General features: G+C 31.7%; 2 protein-coding genes across 3 annotated transcripts in view; both read right to left on the minus strand.

Annotated features, from left to right (window-relative positions):
- Window positions 1-210: 210 nt before the first annotated feature.
- LOC126902681 (uncharacterized) lies at window positions 211-3,759 on the minus strand. Its single transcript, XM_050680252.1, has 5 exons — window positions 3,042-3,759; window positions 1,596-1,772; window positions 1,307-1,507; window positions 555-792; window positions 211-464 (listed from the first exon to the last, which is right to left on the minus strand). The coding sequence occupies exons 2-5, from the start codon at window positions 1,747-1,749 to the stop codon at window positions 290-292; spliced, it is 768 nt and encodes a 255-aa protein (XP_050536209.1). The 5' UTR covers window positions 1,750-1,772; window positions 3,042-3,759; the 3' UTR covers window positions 211-289.
- Window positions 3,760-7,256: 3,497 nt separating this feature from the next.
- Window positions 7,257-18,684, minus strand: part of LOC126902143 (dachshund homolog 2) — a 68,608-nt gene continuing 57,180 nt past the window's right edge. For both annotated transcript variants that reach the window (XM_050679177.1, XM_050679171.1), the window contains exons 10-13: window positions 13,765-13,911; window positions 13,502-13,672; window positions 9,350-9,463; window positions 7,257-8,518 (exon numbers count right to left, since the gene is read on the minus strand). In XM_050679177.1, coding sequence (XP_050535134.1) covers window positions 8,466-8,518; window positions 9,350-9,463; window positions 13,502-13,672; window positions 13,765-13,911 — 485 coding nt within the window. In that variant the 3' untranslated portion in view covers window positions 7,257-8,465. The remainder of the gene's footprint in view (window positions 8,519-9,349; window positions 9,464-13,501; window positions 13,673-13,764; window positions 13,912-18,684) is intronic.

The following is an 18,684-nucleotide window of genomic DNA, read 5'->3' on the forward strand; positions in this document are numbered from 1 at the left end:
TGTAAAATTAACGCGCATATTAAAAATATACTGACGTATGGAAATATTCGAATCATTTCTTACTGTATACATATAAGTTAGTACACCCAAATAATATTTGTAAATATAATTTCTTGACGATTGTTACGCATTAATTATTTAACAATAATTTATATTCTAATATACAAAGTAAATATAAAAAAATTTCATAAACAAAGAATATTTGGCTTTACTTTGTTCATAATAGTATTTGAGTTAAAATACATAATTTTTAATTATTATGGAGATTGATTTTTAAACATTGTGATGATTAATCAACTATACTGTATCCCTTAGGAACTAAAAATCCAATTGGAGTCTTGCTTTTGAAAACATTTGTATGCCCGTTCTCTTTAAGTAACTTAGATTGAATATGATAATCAAACGGTTCTGGTCTAATTTCTTTGCTATTTTTGTACCTTGGTTCAGTATTATTAAAAGGATATCTTAAAATGTTAATATAGATTTAAATAATATCAACATTTGTTACATATAAATTAAATAATATTATTAGAAAATGTTTCGTTCTAGCTTACTTATTTACTTTAGAGGAACACAAATCTCTCCTCAGATTATAGTAATGAGTAGATGGTTCAAAGATAACTTTTCGGCTAAACTTAAATGCGGGTAATTCGTGGAATTTGCCAACAAATGTCTTTCTATAATGGTCCATAAGTTTAGGAGCCGCTGGTGGCCAGTAGTTTGATGTCACAAAAGAAAATCTTTTTAAATTATCATTCATGTGTCCTATGATAGTACTATCGTCTCTAGGACCTAAACTCAATCAATAATTAATAATAAATAATTTATTTCTAAAGTATAATAACAAAATACAAGTATTTTCATGACTTATTACTCTTTTTTTTAATTTTACTTAATTTTTATAACTACTAAGAAGTTGATATACAAGTATATTAACCACTGATTATTTCATACAACTAGTATACATGTAAACATTTTATTAAATTAAAGATAACTTAAAAATCTCTACCTTAAGCTTTAAAGAAATAATTTCAATTGCGTTCAAAATCAGTAAATATTCAATATAAAATATTTACAAAATATTTTAAAATACGTATATTATATTACTAAAGTATTTTATTTTAATATATTCTGTTAATAATTCCAATAAATATTTTGTTTTTCATTTAGTAATTTTTCTTTTAATAATAGAAAATATATTGTAATTATTTTGGTAAATATTGCATACTCTTCAATAACCTTATTATTTTTAAGTAAAATTATTTTTTCCATATTAATAATATTTTATATTTTAAATTATTGTAACCTGTGAAGATATCATAAGGTCCTCTAGCAGAAATTTTCCTTTCAACGAAATGTTTGATAGTATGATTCCTAAGGTCATAAACGTTTGGTGGAATTTTCCAGTCGTTTATATTTTTTTCTGACTCTCGTGACAGCTTGGAAAATAAACCACGTTTAAGGCCACAACTTTTGTTTAATGAAGAATCATAGTATGTATATAAACCTAATAAGTTGAGAACAATATATTTTCTTCAAATAAACTCGTTTTTGTTTACAATTAAAAATTTCAAAACTAAATTTTGCATATAAACCTGGACCCATCTTGTCATTTTTTGAGTTGTTTTTAAATCTCGATGAAGAAGAAAGGAACGCTTTTTTTTTTTTCATACACTCTATAGGTGTATTATTTTCTAATGGAGCATATTCTGGAACCGCACATTTTGTATTCTTGTATGTTTTACCCATTTTAATGAGTTATCTTATGTTTTCTATATTTAAGAAATAAAAAAATGAATTTAAATACATATTTTTGGGTGATTATTTGTATAGTATTTAAAACAAATCACGTTTAAAGTATGCATATAATAATATGGTATAATTGAAAAAATCGATACTATTAATTTGCAGTGCTATCTAATGGCCTTTAATCAAAATTAAAAGTGGTAATGGGTAATATAAACGCTATTTTTTGGCAGATCGTTATAAAGTGTATAATCTGAATCAAGTGTTATGGGCATTTTGAATTTTCATGAGTCGGCCTTTGATAACAAAATAACAGGTATTTTAATCACATTGTTTCGGCTTTTGTAGAAATACGGATAACGCCAAATTCTATAGAAACCTACGCATCCCAATGTTCCTTTTAATCAGTATGTTTTCACTGTCCGCGANACCTACGCATCCCAATGTTCCTTTTAATCAGTATGTTTTCACTGTCCGCGAATATCTACAGCATTAATTATTGATATCAACGCAAATGCTTAAGGGGAGGGACACATGTAACCGCACTGTGGACCTTATAAATAGTAGTTATCGGACAACAAATAATATTTTAGCACATGCATGCGGCGATTATAAGCGGACAAATAAAGCAAAGTTGAATGGTTTCTGTTATTTATCGTTTCGGTTGAATGGTCAGCTCACACGTATTGTGCATAGCGAATATATGTATGCCAGTGATTTATGGTCTAAAACTGACCCTTGCGCGGTTAGCCTTTAAATATATAATATTGTGCCAGCATGCACAAACCAGCTCTTGTAAGAGCCGTGTAAAATAATTATTATTGTTGTCAACATATCGATAAGCACTTCCTAGGAATATTAGAGTATAAGTTTGTGAGTTTGAGAAAAATCAATCGACGGGCACCAGCAAGACGGCCCTCGTGGTTTTTATGATCACCTTTACGAACGGCTGGAGTACTTAAAACAGTCGTTTATTTTTTCCTGTTTACTTTTGCTCTAGTTATAACCAACGACAATAGCCATCGAGTCTGATTTTCCGATCCCACCAGTACAACTTACAAAGTGTTTTCCCCTCCAAAAGAGTCCCATGTTGGTTTGTAATAAAACTTATTTTCAGACATCGTTTGTTTATTATTAACTAGTTAACTACACGTCTATTACGTGTCGCATACGGATCAATGAATATTTTTTCAAACATAATGATTTCAGGTATGTGAAAAACTAGTTTGTTTTTCTAAGGGTATAATATCGAAAGTTTTGCTTTTTGACTATTTATTGAAAGAGTATATACTTACGTGTTGTGATATTTTTTTGGTAAATTTGATTGAGACATCACGAAACCTTAAAGTTAAAATTCATTTTCATTTTTTCGTTAATTTTATGCAATTGAATTTCTTTAAACATTTTAAATGTCTACAATTTTACACCAACTGTTGTTTGGCTCCATGGAAACGGTTGACAGATGACGATAATAACATTCGAGTTAATTGCAGTGAATGAATAATTCGACAAATCTCTGCTGTGTCACCTCCTTATAAATGATCTTACCCAAAGACGAGATCAGCAGTCACCCCCCCCAGTCCGTGTCATTAAAATGCGGCGTTGAGCATAATCGGATTCGTCTGTGGCGCAACGTTTCCACAACACATTTTGTCGCCTAGCTCCTCTTCCGTTTTCCCTCCGTGCCTATTTGTAATTGGATTTTCCTTAAGGAGCCGATAATTAAGTAGAAAGGGTTTGTACACACTACGGCCAGCGCAGGGATTCCCGCTTGATCGCGAAAGACAAACATTTGTCTTGGGCCTTGTGCACTATGCTCTTCCGGAATTTAATGCGTTTACATTTGCCGTCTCATTGAGTCCATTATTATTGGTTAATGCGTGGCCAAAAGTGGCGCCGCTATGTACCCTACACTTCTCTTAAACAATGCAATAATAATTTATTCTCGTCCACAGTTCTTAGCTGAACAACCAATTTAGGCGGATTGTCATTGTTTATAAAATGCTCTTTAAACATTTCAGCGAGTGACCGAAATAGTATCATAGAAAATTACTTATTCTAAAATGTTTTTGAGAACAATATTTATAAATTTTAGAATAAAATATTATTGTTTTAAAAAATAATGTCATAATTGAATAAATTCAAAACTTTAATTGCAATAAAAATGGATTTATTACATTATTAATCAATTTAGAGAGACATTTTGAAAAAGGGTAAAACAAATAAAACGTTTATTACTCTTACGTGTTTACTTCTAAGTTGCTTAAGTAGGATTGACCACGATTACCTTAAGGAAAAAAATGGAAGTTTAAAAATACAGCACTATGCCGGTCCGGGGTAGGCGTGAGTATACGATATGGCGGGTTTGACCTTCGGGCAATGGAAAGACTGGTGGCGAGCCTCACTGTACACCCGGTCGAATTGGTTTTCCAATAGGTTTTTTTATTCTAATCGTAATTATAATCACGACCCGCCATTGACGAATTCCAATTATGAACTCGAATTTAACTATCTCGAGGAGTTGTAACCGATCAAGTATAATTTATTCCAATGGGGAACTGTTTCGATTCGTACAATAGTTCTAGTGAGGCTGAAAAGAAAAAAATTACACAACCAACGTAATAAATCAATTGTTTTTGAACGAATATAGTAAAAACAAATTTAATTACAATTAAGTTTTTAATTGCATTAAAATTTTATTTAAACTAAACTTTATTTGGAATTTTGCTATTTTTAGAATTTTTATTTAAAGAAGTCATTAAAGCCATTTTTTCCTATCAGATTTCGTAAGTATAGTTACAAAAACTCGTAAATATTATTAATTATATTATGAAAACTTTAAAAAAAAAATTACACGAAAATGTAAATTATTTTTAGATTTGTATAAAAACTTGGATTTTATATGAGTATGATGATTCTATTTTAATCAATTTTTGCAGTCTCAATTCTTTGGGATCATTACTTTGCATCATTATAAATTTTATATTTATTTTATTTACAATGTTTAAAAAAGGAATTATATCTCAGTAAGTTGTTTCTAATATTTTTATCAAACAAATTTGATCAAAAAATGATTAAATTGTACTATATTTTTAACATGTCACCCTAGGAAATACTTATTATTTTTTTAGATAAAATGTTTACCTTATAGCGATTTCCAACCATTTAATAATTTAATTTTGTTCAAATGACCGCATAGAAATCTAATAATGGTCACTCGTATTACTAGGAAAAATTATCTAACTCACGCTTCAAATATTTTATGTTCGTTTCACACTTACTCAGTTATAAAATCAATATAGTACAAAAAACCCAAATATGTGTGTGTTTAATAATATCTTGTTATTTAGTTAAATGTTATGTGACATGAAATTGCCTTCTGATTTTGCTAGCTTATAATAGATTAGTCTCTTCTTTTTGAGCATTACAATGTTAAACTACTTGAATTATTTACTGACGAAGATTGCAAAAATTAATTAATATCATCTCGATTTTGTGACATAGACTAGTAATATAGTTTAAAAAATATACATATTGAAAGGTACCCATTATAGTTTTTGAAAACTTTTCAAATTTAAATAATAATAAACTTTTTATTGAAATAATTAATTGATTAATACGAATAATTCAAAATGATTAATATAATATTTCAACATAAAACTAGTGAAGTAACTCATGACAATGTAAATGTTAATATTTCCAATTTTGAAGGTTAAATTCTGGCGATAATTATGTTTTGAAAGCAATTGATAAATAATTCTACTCTCAAAAACTCTTATGAATTTGAAAATAATACAAGATTAACAGGTAGTGTAGGAATTCGTGTCTATTCATAATAGTCCTTTTCTGTAAATCTTAAGTTGAGCAAAATTAAATTTATAAATTCCTATCTTTTTAGTGTTAGAAAAAATCAGACACTCAAGTATTAGAAAAGTGAAAACATTTCTCATCGAACGGATACTATTTCTAATGAGCTATCGAATCAAATCTTAAAATAAAAATCGAAAAAAATTGACCATTTTTTTCCTGTTCCCATCAATTTTATTATTCTAAACATCGGTTAGACAACAAAGTCTTTTTCGTTGAATAATATTATAATATTGAAATTAACAAGTAATTTTAAGTTAAAAACTTGATAACTGAAATTTTTTAGCGATTAAATAAAATGCATTCAGTGCCAGATATTTATGTTTGTTAGTACAATTTAAACCAAGCAGTTATCTAAAAACTCCGACTTCGTATAATTATTATAATTGAATCTCTAATTCTTCAATGTTATAAAATATGAAAGCGCTATTTGAACAAATCGAGTAGGTTTAAAAATAAAACCTGACCAATAGAATAGTTCATCATCGTGGTAATAATATGATTACCGACGTGTAATCGTTTGATCGATACCCTAAAGACGTCTGGGTAGAAATAATAATGAAAAATGCCTTCGTTCCGGAATCGAACGAAAAACAGAATCCAAACAATTTTGTATATGAATAAAATGGCTATAAATTATATTTTGTAGACATATATGCGTATAAGTGTAATAAAAGGCGGAAAAATAATGATTTCGATACAAGTAAGAAAAAATAATAATAATAAATACATATAAATATATATTAAGTACCCACAAAGAACAAGCGAGAGTTAGATAACGTCTCAAACGGTTCGAATAGGAACATTATATTGATACACCCATCCAAGTGTAATGTCTATAGGTCTGGACCATTTTTTACCATTTAAAATCAAAACGTGTAATTATCCCCCGCCCGTTGCCATCCGTCAGCTGCGCAATAAAAGATAATAATGTAATAAAAAACGTGGGTAGGAAACATTATAATATTATATTGATTGATTAGAAATGCACGATCGACTCCGATGATGACCGCAGCTTTAATTTATTTATACACAAATACTTACGATTTTAGTGGTAGAAATATATTTATACGATTATGATTTGACATCATACGCCTCGAGTGATGTGTACAACAGCCATTTGGCATCCACTGAATTATGTTCACTAATAATAATAAAATTGGGTTCTTATTTTATTTTACTTTATTTTTTTTTTTTTGTTCTTTGCGATGAGAAACAGGACTAGTAGTGGTCTTCAATTTAGAATAAACGACGAGTTATTGGCCCCGGCAGGTTTCCGCCACTATTACAACGTCCGTCTTAAGAAACGTTTTTCTGTTGCATTATAATATTATTATTACTCATTATAATATAATTCAAATAATGATCATAATAAGCAAAATTCAAGTTTGAAATATTTCGATTACCTTGAGATTCTCGTCATTGAAAAAAATTTCGGGACACAAATTAAAAAACATCTGTTTGATTTCAATTTTTTGTTCAAAGCGAGATCGTTTAAGAAATTCGCATTAAAGTATAACTTTCTTTGTTTCTAGTCGTCATCTAGCATAAAATATTTATTGGATATTCATTAACTAACACTATGATATCATGTTCTTTAGGAGTAAATAATAACAATCATTTTAGATTTATATATATTTAATATATTTATACGTACTGTGCACATTTTAATGATTTTCAGCGAACAATTTATTCATTAATACAATGCATAAATAATTATTCATTCGCTTAGAAGTACATAAATTATTGTTAATACTTATATTACATGTACACACACACATTGGACAAAGCCAATTAATAGCTTAGTCGATAATTAATATATAATTATAACATAAAAATTTATATATATAATATATTTATATTCTTATGTATAGTAAAAATTTACAAAAAAAAAAAATTATGAATTTTTTTACTGACTAACAATTATCTATTGTTTGTAATATTCATTAAGATCAGCATTTATCATTTTAAACTTTCTTTGCGTTTACATTTTCAAACGATTATTCTTTGGTTTTATCTACAACCGTACTTTAAAATTTATATTATAAAAAGTAATTAATGAATTAATAAAATTACATCGAGATTATTTAAACTTAAATACTTCTATACAAATGAATGTAGAACTTTTGAGTTCCAATTGGATCTTATATTTAACGAGTAAAAACTTCAATTAGGTATTTAAATGTCATTTAAAGATCGATAGAAAAAATTCGACACAATTGTAAAATAATTAAAAAGATAATAATAGTGCAACGCGTTGTTTGCTTAAGTAAATTAACGACGATGCTAAAATTGATATAAATACAAAAACTGAAGGAACTATAAACTATTATATTACATTTAAAAACGCTTCCCCCGAATTGTCTATTTTTTTAACAACACACACTTCCATATTTATAAATATGTAAACAATATAATATGATATACAAATAAATTACAATTAAACATAATTTAATCCTCTAAAAATCAGTCGGTACATTGGTTTTTATAATTCAGGCGTTGAAAATAATAACTATTGACCTTTGTTGTAAGCCATGACTGGTGTGGTTATTCTATTTTTTAGTTCGTTCTACTTTGAGATCGCAAAATATTAACATAATTTTTCATACAATACATTTTTCACTATTTCCTTTATACAAAATATATTTGCTTATCGCAAAACAACATTATTACATACCTAACGTGTGCAATGTTTATCAAAATTATTATTACACTACGATACAAATTATATAATAATATTTAACGCATCAAAGCCCATTATTTTACATAAATAATTATAAGAAATATTTTTAAAAAACCTTCACTAATTTTTAAGTACAATTTGTATACAATAAATAATGTACTCTGACCTATTATGTCGCAGTGCTGAACAGTACGGAATTGTTAAAGAATTTAGCTCTGCTATCTGAAAAATACAAATAATAAAAAATGGGTTATTAAAATTTTAATTGAATACTACAACGGATCGTAAATCATGTCTTATTTAACATTTGTAGGAACGCGATACTATCAAGTATTGTACAAGTAACAGAAACCCTTTTTAGGCTGGCAAGTTTCTTCGAATGTAATACACACACAGGACATATTAACCAGGTTTACAACTCAATTGCTGTCGGAAACAGAAGGAAACTGTATTCGCCTTTCCCTGGAGCTTTATGATTGATTGTTTTCTGAGCACACAGACACACTTCCTCAATACAAACACGTACTAGTTTGACTTCGCCGAGGGATTGGAAATTACCGCTGCCACTGACTAGGGCGGGGGAGGGTTCGTGGAAAATTGATATTCAACACGCCGTCGACGTGTACGTTATTATAGCACCACCACGGATATCGAACTTTCATTATTATAATAAGAAAAACCGTTCTACATGCAGAAATGACGAAGGCTGAGAGGGTTGAAAGTGGAAAGTTTTGAAATTAGAAAATAATAAAACATTAAGGGGAACGAACGACAAGCACTCGGTCGCTGTCTACAAGTGTGTTTTGCTTACGGCAATTAAAGAATAATACTGAAATTAGCCGTGTTCAGTAAATTATTCGTAGTTTTATTAAATGCGAAAACATCATTATGACACAAATAATAGTGAGATTCTATTTAGTTATCATGACGAATCTTTCGACATATTCCTAAATAATATAAAAGTTAAAAATTATGACACTACCTTGAGGTAGATATTTCAAATTCAAATGTTTAAATAAAATTATATAATACGACCAATTGACGATTAATTACCTGGAACGGGTGACTTTATATCTCTGTCCGAATGTTGACTCTGTTGTTGGTTCTGTTGGGCTGACTGTTGTTGTCTGGCTTTTCGTTCCAGATCGAGTTCCTGTGCAAAAGTCTCTGTAAAAAAAAACCAACAAAAACTGTTCACGATTTGCCCTTTGATTTACATTAAGACGGAAGCGAGGGTGGGCCAATCCGACTAATCGAATAGTCGGCAAATGTCATTGTCGGCGTGAGGGGTTATATTATTATGTACATGTATATAGACTAGAAGAGAAGCCTTCGGGCGTATCGTCTTATGCAAAACGCATCTATGCATTTATAATACGTTTCATAATGCGAATTTGCCCGGAAAACGTTTATGTACTGCTCGTGCATAAATCGGTTACCTCCCCAGCTCCATCATTGCCTCTCAAAGCACAACGTTTTTTTTTCTCGTCGCCGCTATAACCCGTGTACGTTTTATTATTGTTATTGCCTTTTACTGCGAGAACCAACCCCCTCGAGCCACGGCAACTACACATATTCGAGTTAAGTAGACTTTTGCATGTAAATTATTCCGATCGTCATCCAAGTCTACAACCGAAACGTTAAAAGAAAAACAACGATTCACATAGGTATGTGAAGTTGTGCGCGGCGTTAGCAGATTCGAGAAAACCGAAAATCATTCCAACAAACAACGCCGAAGGGCTGCTTAGTTTTAATTACTAAATTTGTGTTTCTCAATCACATACACAACGCACATGTTAATTACAACGGGGGTCGTGGGTATGATGATAATATCAATGATATACACGCGCTATAACGACTGCAACCGAAAACGACCGTAATCCGAGCTTAATTCAGTAGTATTGTATTATATATAAGGGTTTGTTGCTAAGGAAACGTCGTAGATTCGTCAAATTAGAGAAATAACCACTGCACGTTGAATACACAGAAATAATTAATATCTCGGTTCAATCCGATTCGGTTAACTTGTTTTAATAATTATAATGACGTACATCTTCCAAGCTTTGCATTGTGTACCCATCTATCAACAGGATCATTTTACTCTGGTGAAATGTTTGGTTATTATATTATTATGTACACAATGCGTCGGTAAATATCTTAGAATTATGTGGTTTCGCATAAACTGCGAGGGAAACAAAAGAAAACGCCGGTGTGGTCACAAAAGCGCAAGTTTTGTCTTCAATTAGGAACCACATAATGTGTTTTAAGAAAGTTTGATGGACTAAGGTAACTCGGGTATATTAATATTAAATAAACTACTAAGTATTTGCAACCGGACATTAAGCCGGATCATATAAGTCCAAAGACTATGAGGTTCTATACTATTATGTTCACAGTGATTTGTGAACGGACGTTCCTTATAACCAGACAGTAAGTTGACGTTTTCTTTACAATAGCGCTAAATTAACTAGCTGATGAAATTAACGGGAGTCAACTATGCACTATAAAGTTCTCCCCTCTATACTTGTACGTAGCCATGTCAAAATGTATTGTGCTTTTGACGATTAACATCCAAAAGCAACACTATCCAATTTACATATATATCTGTATTACACGGAAATAAATTAACACCCCGATAGCAAACAACATCTTTCATCGGAAAACCGACATTTGATAAATGTTTTAGATGGAAATAAAAAACGTGTTACTCCACTTGGATAAGACAAAAGGGGAATGTGAAACAGAGTTTAAAAAAAGGGTGCATAAGTATTTGAATATCCAATAATAAAAATAAACGTTTCCATAGATGGATAATATTTTTTCAAAATTACTTTCATTTTTTTCTTTGTCCCGAACGGTTTCCAATTTTGGAATGCATATGAAAAGAAAATATAACATAACGTCATCCCTATCCTATTGTTGTCCCCCAATAACCCAAATAATTTTACAACACGTTTAACCATTAAACTACTAGTATTTTTATCAGTATAAAGATATTTCATGAAACGTATTATTAATATTAACATGTTTTATGGATACGGTTAACAACTGATTAATAGATTTAACGTATTATTGGACGTGTATAATTATCACGCTTACCAGACCAACTTAAATCCCAATCAATGTATACGTACAATCAGTTTACAAAAATGACGAGAAAAAACGTCAGGTAAAATCCGCAAATTAAAAACGTACGGTCCACTAAGTAATTCAATTACTTTAATGAACTTTTCGGAGTACGGGAAAAAAGTACCAAACACATCAGTGCCTGACAAACCGATCAAATCGTTTCCCCTTCGACAAAAATACAGTATGCTGTGTCTGATGGAAACATCTACACGCAATTGACCGGTTAATAGTCTTTTCCCATCACATTTGAAATCGATTATTATAAAAAATATACACACAGCGTATAAAACACATTCGGAACGAAATAAAATAATAATAACAATGTGATGTTGTGATTTTTGACAATAAGGATACTCATATCCAATACAGGATAATATAATTGTACATCTATATGCATGTTCTGTACATTGGCCATAATAATAAAAGTAATAATTCTTTAAATATCATTGACTCTAGTCAACGACAAACACCGTGTCGAATTTGTCGATTTCTGCCGCCAGACGACGGTGAGTTTTGTTGGTACAATAAGTACAATAATACAGTGCACAGTCGATTTAAATTTGAAACGGTTTGATTGTAAAAAAGTCATTTCTCTCACAATGTAATATTTGTCCGTTGATATGACAGCAGAATAAAAACTATTGTGAATTCGTTCGAGTAAGCCAAAAGCTTGTTGGATGAACTATTTTTTTTTTTTGTCGCGTGGCTTGTGTGATTTACCAGCCAACTCAATGTTATAACTGCATAAAACCATCACACTACTAAAATCCTATACATTATTCAATTATTCAACATGACAGAACACTCTTTAGAAATTACATCAAGGTTGTCTACACCAAACATTCTTCTAAACGTATAGAAAAGTATAGTGATTATTTTTTACAATATTACTATTACTTTGCCCGACAGGATTCTGCATAAGTTTTTGTGATGTTGGATTTTTATGCGTTTTAATGTCTTTGTCATTAGTAGCTCTGTATAAATCTTATTTCTTTTTGTTCTTCCGTGCGAAATTGCTGGAGTGTCACGAAATTAAATTGTAATTCGTACAGTATACATAAGATATAATATTATTATAATAACGCCCAGAGCGGAGGAATATTAAATCGAGGATAGTCGGCACACTCGGGGGTAGCAGAGATATCATGTAAAAAATAAAATAAAAAATAATCGCTCCTTGCCGAAACGGCTCAACCGTGAAATTGAATAAATAACGTGAGCTTTTTTTCTTCTCTCTTTCCGACCTTTTGTCACGAGATGTGTTTAAAAAAAGATTATTTTCTTTTTTTTTTTTGTACAACCACTTAAGCGGATTTATCTGTTCACAACCAAATGGAACGTACAATGTAGATTATGAAGAAAATTTTAAAACTATAACAAAGCTCCAAATTTTATCATTTATAACACAAACATTTTATTATAAACATCCTCAACGAGGTAAAATCGATAAATTTTGAATATTTTTAATAATATGATCGTCTTGTGAATTTTTAGAGTAATGTCTTCGCTCCAATTTTTAATTATGTATGTCGTGTCTAGTTAATTTGGCACCAGCATGAGATTTAACGGCAACCAAAGGGTTTTACTCTTAAGGGTTGGAAAAACTAAATACACACCGGTAGTAAAGGGTCAATTTCCACGGCGTTTGTATTGCAGAGTATTGTGAGTTTTAGAGTAACTACAGTGAGGGGATTAACCTCGGTGTTTATTGTAAATGGAATTTCTGAGCAGCACTAGCAATGAATGTAGGGCGGTGGACGTCACATACACACGTTTATACTCACTCACACATAAAATTCTCATTACAACAAACCGACACATAATATTCCAAGTTTTGAATAATACGCAGCACAACGATAACCCTCTGAAAACACATACTCGGATAGATTCATGAATACATAACTAACCCGTGTGTTGTGGTTACAGAAAAATGTAAATTTGAAAAAAAATAAACAGAGAGAAAAGATTATTCTAGACTTAATCACGGTTTATGTTTGTTTTGCCGTTAAAGACAATTTACCGGTCCCCTTTCTTATGATTGAACATATAATGCGGCATGTTTATTATGACTCTTACCAGAATAGTTTTGCCAAAAGGCTGCGGCACCGGATGAGCTCATCAAGTCTAACCCAGAATAGTTCCATTGTTTTTCGCTAGACGTCTCCGATCCTCGTTGCCCTTGTCCTGAAGGATAGTTTGGGCTTTGCGACTGCTCTGATCTATCTCTAGGTTTTTCATTATTATTTTCTGAAATAATATTATCACATTAGCTTATAGTTAAAATATGGTATTATTTTTGGATTGAAACTAGAGAAAGTAAATAGAAAACAAATAACTACCTGTTAAGATGCGAAGAGCATCAGCTGGAGCACCAGCTGCTTTGATCATTTCTTCAAGTTGGGCTCTACGTTTTAGTTCTTGTTCAAGTTGGTCTTGTACACGTTTTCTAGCTTTTCTTTCTCTGCGTAGACGCTTCTGATAGATCACTGAAACAAATAAACGTCAGTTACTAAAATATAAAATCGGTCCTTTTCAATCAAATAACAATAATACAATACACGTTGTTATTATTTTTTTCCAATCATTGCCGTTTATATTTTTAATGGCCCACTGGATCGGTTAATATGACCGGACAAACGAATACGAGAATTTACCCTGCTGCCGTCTGTTACGATTCAACAAACAGAACGAAATTATATATTATTTTTTGCACATCACTGACCGCACCCGGGTGGTAGTTTTATCAAAGAATAATATACATCATATAGGAAAAAAAGTCAGACATCCACGAATATAAACACAAAAGGACATAATATTTTATACATAGCATATAAGTATTATTAAAGTATATTATACACTTTCAGTATACAGAAGACATGCGAATGCACCTCCGGCAATGAACAATAGCGATGATAGATCAATTCATATTTTATACAATTTAAAAAGAATATTAAAAAAATAAAAATGTTTAATATACAGATGGTAGAATTCAACGCAATGCCATTGGCTGATGGGAGGATTTTATGGGCAAGGCTGCACACAGATTCAAGATTGATAAATAAAATAATAATAGACATTCCAATAACGAAGGAGCACACCACTGCCGGTTCTTTAATTAACACTATCGCCTACAGTTTATATGCGTTCATCATCATATAATCGTTTCGAATATGATTTTGTTTCAAAAACATAGCTGGGTTTTGTTTCTCCCTTCCGGCTTTTCGTTGAGGAGTTTATACAATAGGTGTTCTCTTTTTTGTAGTCATTTAAAGCTGACTGATAAAAATTTCAAAAACAGAGTAAACAAAAAACAACCCAATGTGGTAGTGATTAAATATCTTCCACGCAAAAGTGCATTAATGCGAAAAGTAATCCAATCAAGGCGAAGAGCGGCAGGCGTTAATCGAAAACGAAGCGACAGTTCTTCTTTTCTATACAGTTATTATTTTACTCTTAATAATTTCCATTTAAACTTCAGACAACAAAAACAACGAGTGAGAACGGAAAAAAAACTGCCGAGAAAATTCGACAAGACGTCGTCGTCACGTTGAATTCTCGCATTTCTTTTGTAATTATTTTCTCCGCAAAAGAATACAATTAAAAGAGCCACCTCTGTCTCCGGAGACCCGTCGTCGTTGGTAATTGGACGACCTTAAATAGTGGCGGTGAAGTTTTTTGGCTTTGGCAACGTAATCTGTTTTCAAGAGGGTCTGGGATACCCTTCCAAAAAAAAAGAAGAAAATCACCCCCTCCTCACTAAAATTATCTTATGCATATTGTACGGTACATTTAACAAAAGCGGTCGTTAAAAAAGCAGAAGAGTTACATATAACCCAATGGTATGAATAAATATTGAAGAAAAAAATACCATGGGAGGTATTAAAAACAGATTTTTCTTCAAACAACTGCAATTATTATTCGTTGGTTGTTTTCCCTTGTCCGACATAAAATCGCATTAAGGGCTAATTTTTGTCCAACAATTTCTTCACCCTTTTAACGGCAGGAAATAAAAAATATTCCCCCGTGATAAAAAAAAAAAAAAAAAAAAAAAAAAACNAATGAACAACAACCACAACCCTTGTAATAATAGTTCTTATTTTAGCTTTTAACCTTGCGAACACAAAGCTTTTAACAGAATTGGCATGAATATTTTTGAGAAACGTCCATGACGTTAATTTAAAAACGCAATTATCAAGGAGCTTAACTTTGAATTATGCAAAAAGTTTTTTTACAAATTTTATTAACACTATAAGTGGTTGTCAAGAAAAATAAAACGAACATCGATCGAAACGGAAATCCAAACGACATTAGTCTCCGAACCGGTCAAGCATATATGTTTAAACCCAAGTAATTTTTTGAACGCATTGAACTGAAGAATATGAACCTGCTGTATAACTCAATCTTACAACCAGCTAACTCATGACAATTCTAATTTGTGTTTATCTTCTTCGCCGAAGGGAAAATGCACATAATAATAATAATAATAACAAAAATAAAATGCGAAAAATGACAGCATAGCCCTCGCTGTGAAAATCATATTAACTCCAGTGCTTGTCGTTTAATGTACCCGTTGTTATTCAGAAGCGGAAAAGGCGAAAATGATTTTTNTAACAAAAATAAAATGCGAAAAATGACAGCATAGCCCTCACTGTGAAAATCATATTAACTCCAGTGCTTGTCGTTTAATGTACCCGTTGTTATTCAGAAGCGGAAAAGGCGAAAATGATTTTTCCAGTCGTTTTGTCATTTGATAAAGAAATTGCATTTGGAAGCGTATAAACTGTTGATGGTGACATGAAGAGTGGTGGTTCAACAATGGTGGCGGGAAAAAGTCAATTTTTCCAGTCGTCGGATACGCCACCATCTCCTCCTTAACTCACAATTCCCTAGTCTTTCATATAGGTATACCAGTCATCTATTCAAGTGTATACAATTTTCGTGTCATTTACTTTTATGTGTGGTCTTATCGCCGTTGCGACCCCTAGAATAATAACAGGGTAATAATAATTCCTCCATGTGCCATATTGTACGGTGGCTTATCGTAAAATAAGCATATAAAATGACGTGTGTATGTGTGGATTATATTCAATAAATTCGAAATATATGTTTGTATATTTTTTTTATATTTGAAGCAGTGTTTTGATGGCAATAATAAGATTAATAATAATTTTGATATCGATTTTGGATTAGCTCGAAGTGCGCAATGTTAAAAATAGAACTTGGAGGGATGCAAATCATATTAATGTATATTTTGGCTTTAAGTCTTCAATGTACTCGAGAATTTCCGTTCTTCTTCTTATTTTCCTCTACTCATTTTGTCCAACGTTCCTTTGTATTTACGCTTTGCTAAGCCTATAAAAAGGGTGCGGTGCCGTCGCCCTTTTAAGTGAATTTTAAATGACAACACCCCGCCGTTGCTGTTATTGCCGCACCGTCTTTGAGCTTTATATAATTCGCGTTTAACACGACCTATTAGACAACAAAAAGTGACTGAGCCAGTCGAGGAGAAATCCCTTCCATAGTTTATATTTTGTTTTCCCTCCAAAGTGTTTATGCTCAACCAAACGAAAATTAAAGAAACATCTTTACAAGGTGTTTAATTTCAAAACAAAATATGCTCAACGAGAGGTTTTAAGCATTTTTATTATACAAAAGGTACACTGTTGAGAAAATGTTTAATTATTTATTGCCTCGTAAATATACTAGGTGTATTTTTCGGCTTAAATAGGTGTCTGATGTCGTGCGCGAGAGCAAATCATGGATAATTATTCATCCGTACTTTGTAATAAAGAAGTTACATCATAATGTTGTAGTAAAACACGTGTACTCAATTGACCGGATACCGAGCCCCATTTGGTTTTAAAATCGGTCCAAGAAAAAGCCGAGGGTATTTTCCTTATCGGTATGGACCGTCACGTTTAGATATATAAATTAATATTAATATCGGGTAATCAAGGAACATCCGGGTGGACTACGATAACTGCTCCGATCTAACTCTTACGACCATCGGGGTAATTACAACAACAAGGTACTTTAGGACGATAGAATGGCTGAACGACCGCATGTGTGCGTTATTGTTGGAGCGCAAGACGTCCTATCCTCCCTACACTGAATTTAAAGAGCCAACTTTTAAGTGACCTTATGGTAAATTCCTCGAGAAAACTATAGTTTGGTCCCTCGTAAAATGATTTCGGCCACATAATCCATGTATACGTGGCTATCCTTTGAGTAACGACTCTGCGCATAGTAATCGTTGGTACACTAATCCCAGCAACGGGCACAGAAACGCAATAGAAACGTGTCAATTAAAAACAACGTTTAAAGTGTTGTACATCTATAGCACATTATAACACAATAGGACTATTTAATGGATATATTTTATGGTCGAAATACGACACTTGGACTAGCAATAAAAAGAAAGGCGGAAATCAATTTCCCTGTCAAATAAATGTAAACTTTTATGTACTTTTTGAAACTGTCCCGTTCTAGTTTACACCTCTACCCTTCATCAAACGGCGATTTTAATTAGACAATCTTCTGCATACGGTATTTCAAAGAATAAACACGCTACATATTGTGTTACGTTTTTTACGGCTCTTTTTATCAGTTACTTGAATCAAAATTGAGCATACATCAACAATGCAAAAGGGCTGCATATGAGAGTAAAATTTGTAATTTTTTTTTCGGTTGGTTGGACTTGAATATGAATGAAAACACCGCAGGGGTCCGGCCAGGCGACTTTAACGACCTCAACAGCCGCCACTGGTCGGTTTCCACAAAAAGATATTGACCAAACGGAATGAATGGCTCTTGCACAGGTAATGATATACAAATATACACACTTTTTCAATAATCGTATGTACCGTCAGACGGTAATTGTTCTGCCCGAGCGCTGTCTAGTAACATGTTCGCAAAATTAATGTCATCGGAGGCGCTCCAAGACACCTACCCTCCGCCTCAGCACTTTTTGCACACCAAATCGTAAAAAAATACATATGCATAATATAGGACATACGCTTGCACTGTGCTTATACTTGTATTTTACGACCGGATAATAATAATCCATTTCGTTGCTTGTGTATAGCGCAATGATTTTCTTTTAATCAGTATACACGTGTATGTTTTTTACATCGTATCTTTATTCTTCACGATTGTAATTACAATATTTCATTATTTATTATAAATACCGTCTGGACCAGTCAATAAAACGTATAGCGTTAGTCATTTTGCATATTATACATGCTTGCAATGATCAATGT

This window comes from Daktulosphaira vitifoliae, unplaced genomic scaffold, assembly GCF_025091365.1.
Source record: "Daktulosphaira vitifoliae isolate Bord-2020 unplaced genomic scaffold, ASM2509136v1 Scaffold_1, whole genome shotgun sequence".
NCBI classification, from domain to species: Eukaryota; Metazoa; Arthropoda; class Insecta; order Hemiptera; family Phylloxeridae; genus Daktulosphaira; species Daktulosphaira vitifoliae.

What these genes read in the sequence shown, in the direction of transcription:
- LOC126902681 (XM_050680252.1), bottom strand. Translation starts at nt 1,749, where the DNA reads ATGGGTAAAACATACAAGAATACAAAATGTGCGGTTCCAGAATATGCT. An exon ending in AAATGACAAGATGGGTCCAG is followed by an intron (nt 1,508 to 1,595) that starts GTTTATATGCAA and finishes TCAACTTATTAG; the next exon opens with GTTTATATACATACTATGAT. An exon ending in ACCTTATGATATCTTCACAG is followed by an intron (nt 793 to 1,306) that starts GTTACAATAATT and finishes GATTGAGTTTAG; the next exon opens with GTCCTAGAGACGATAGTACT.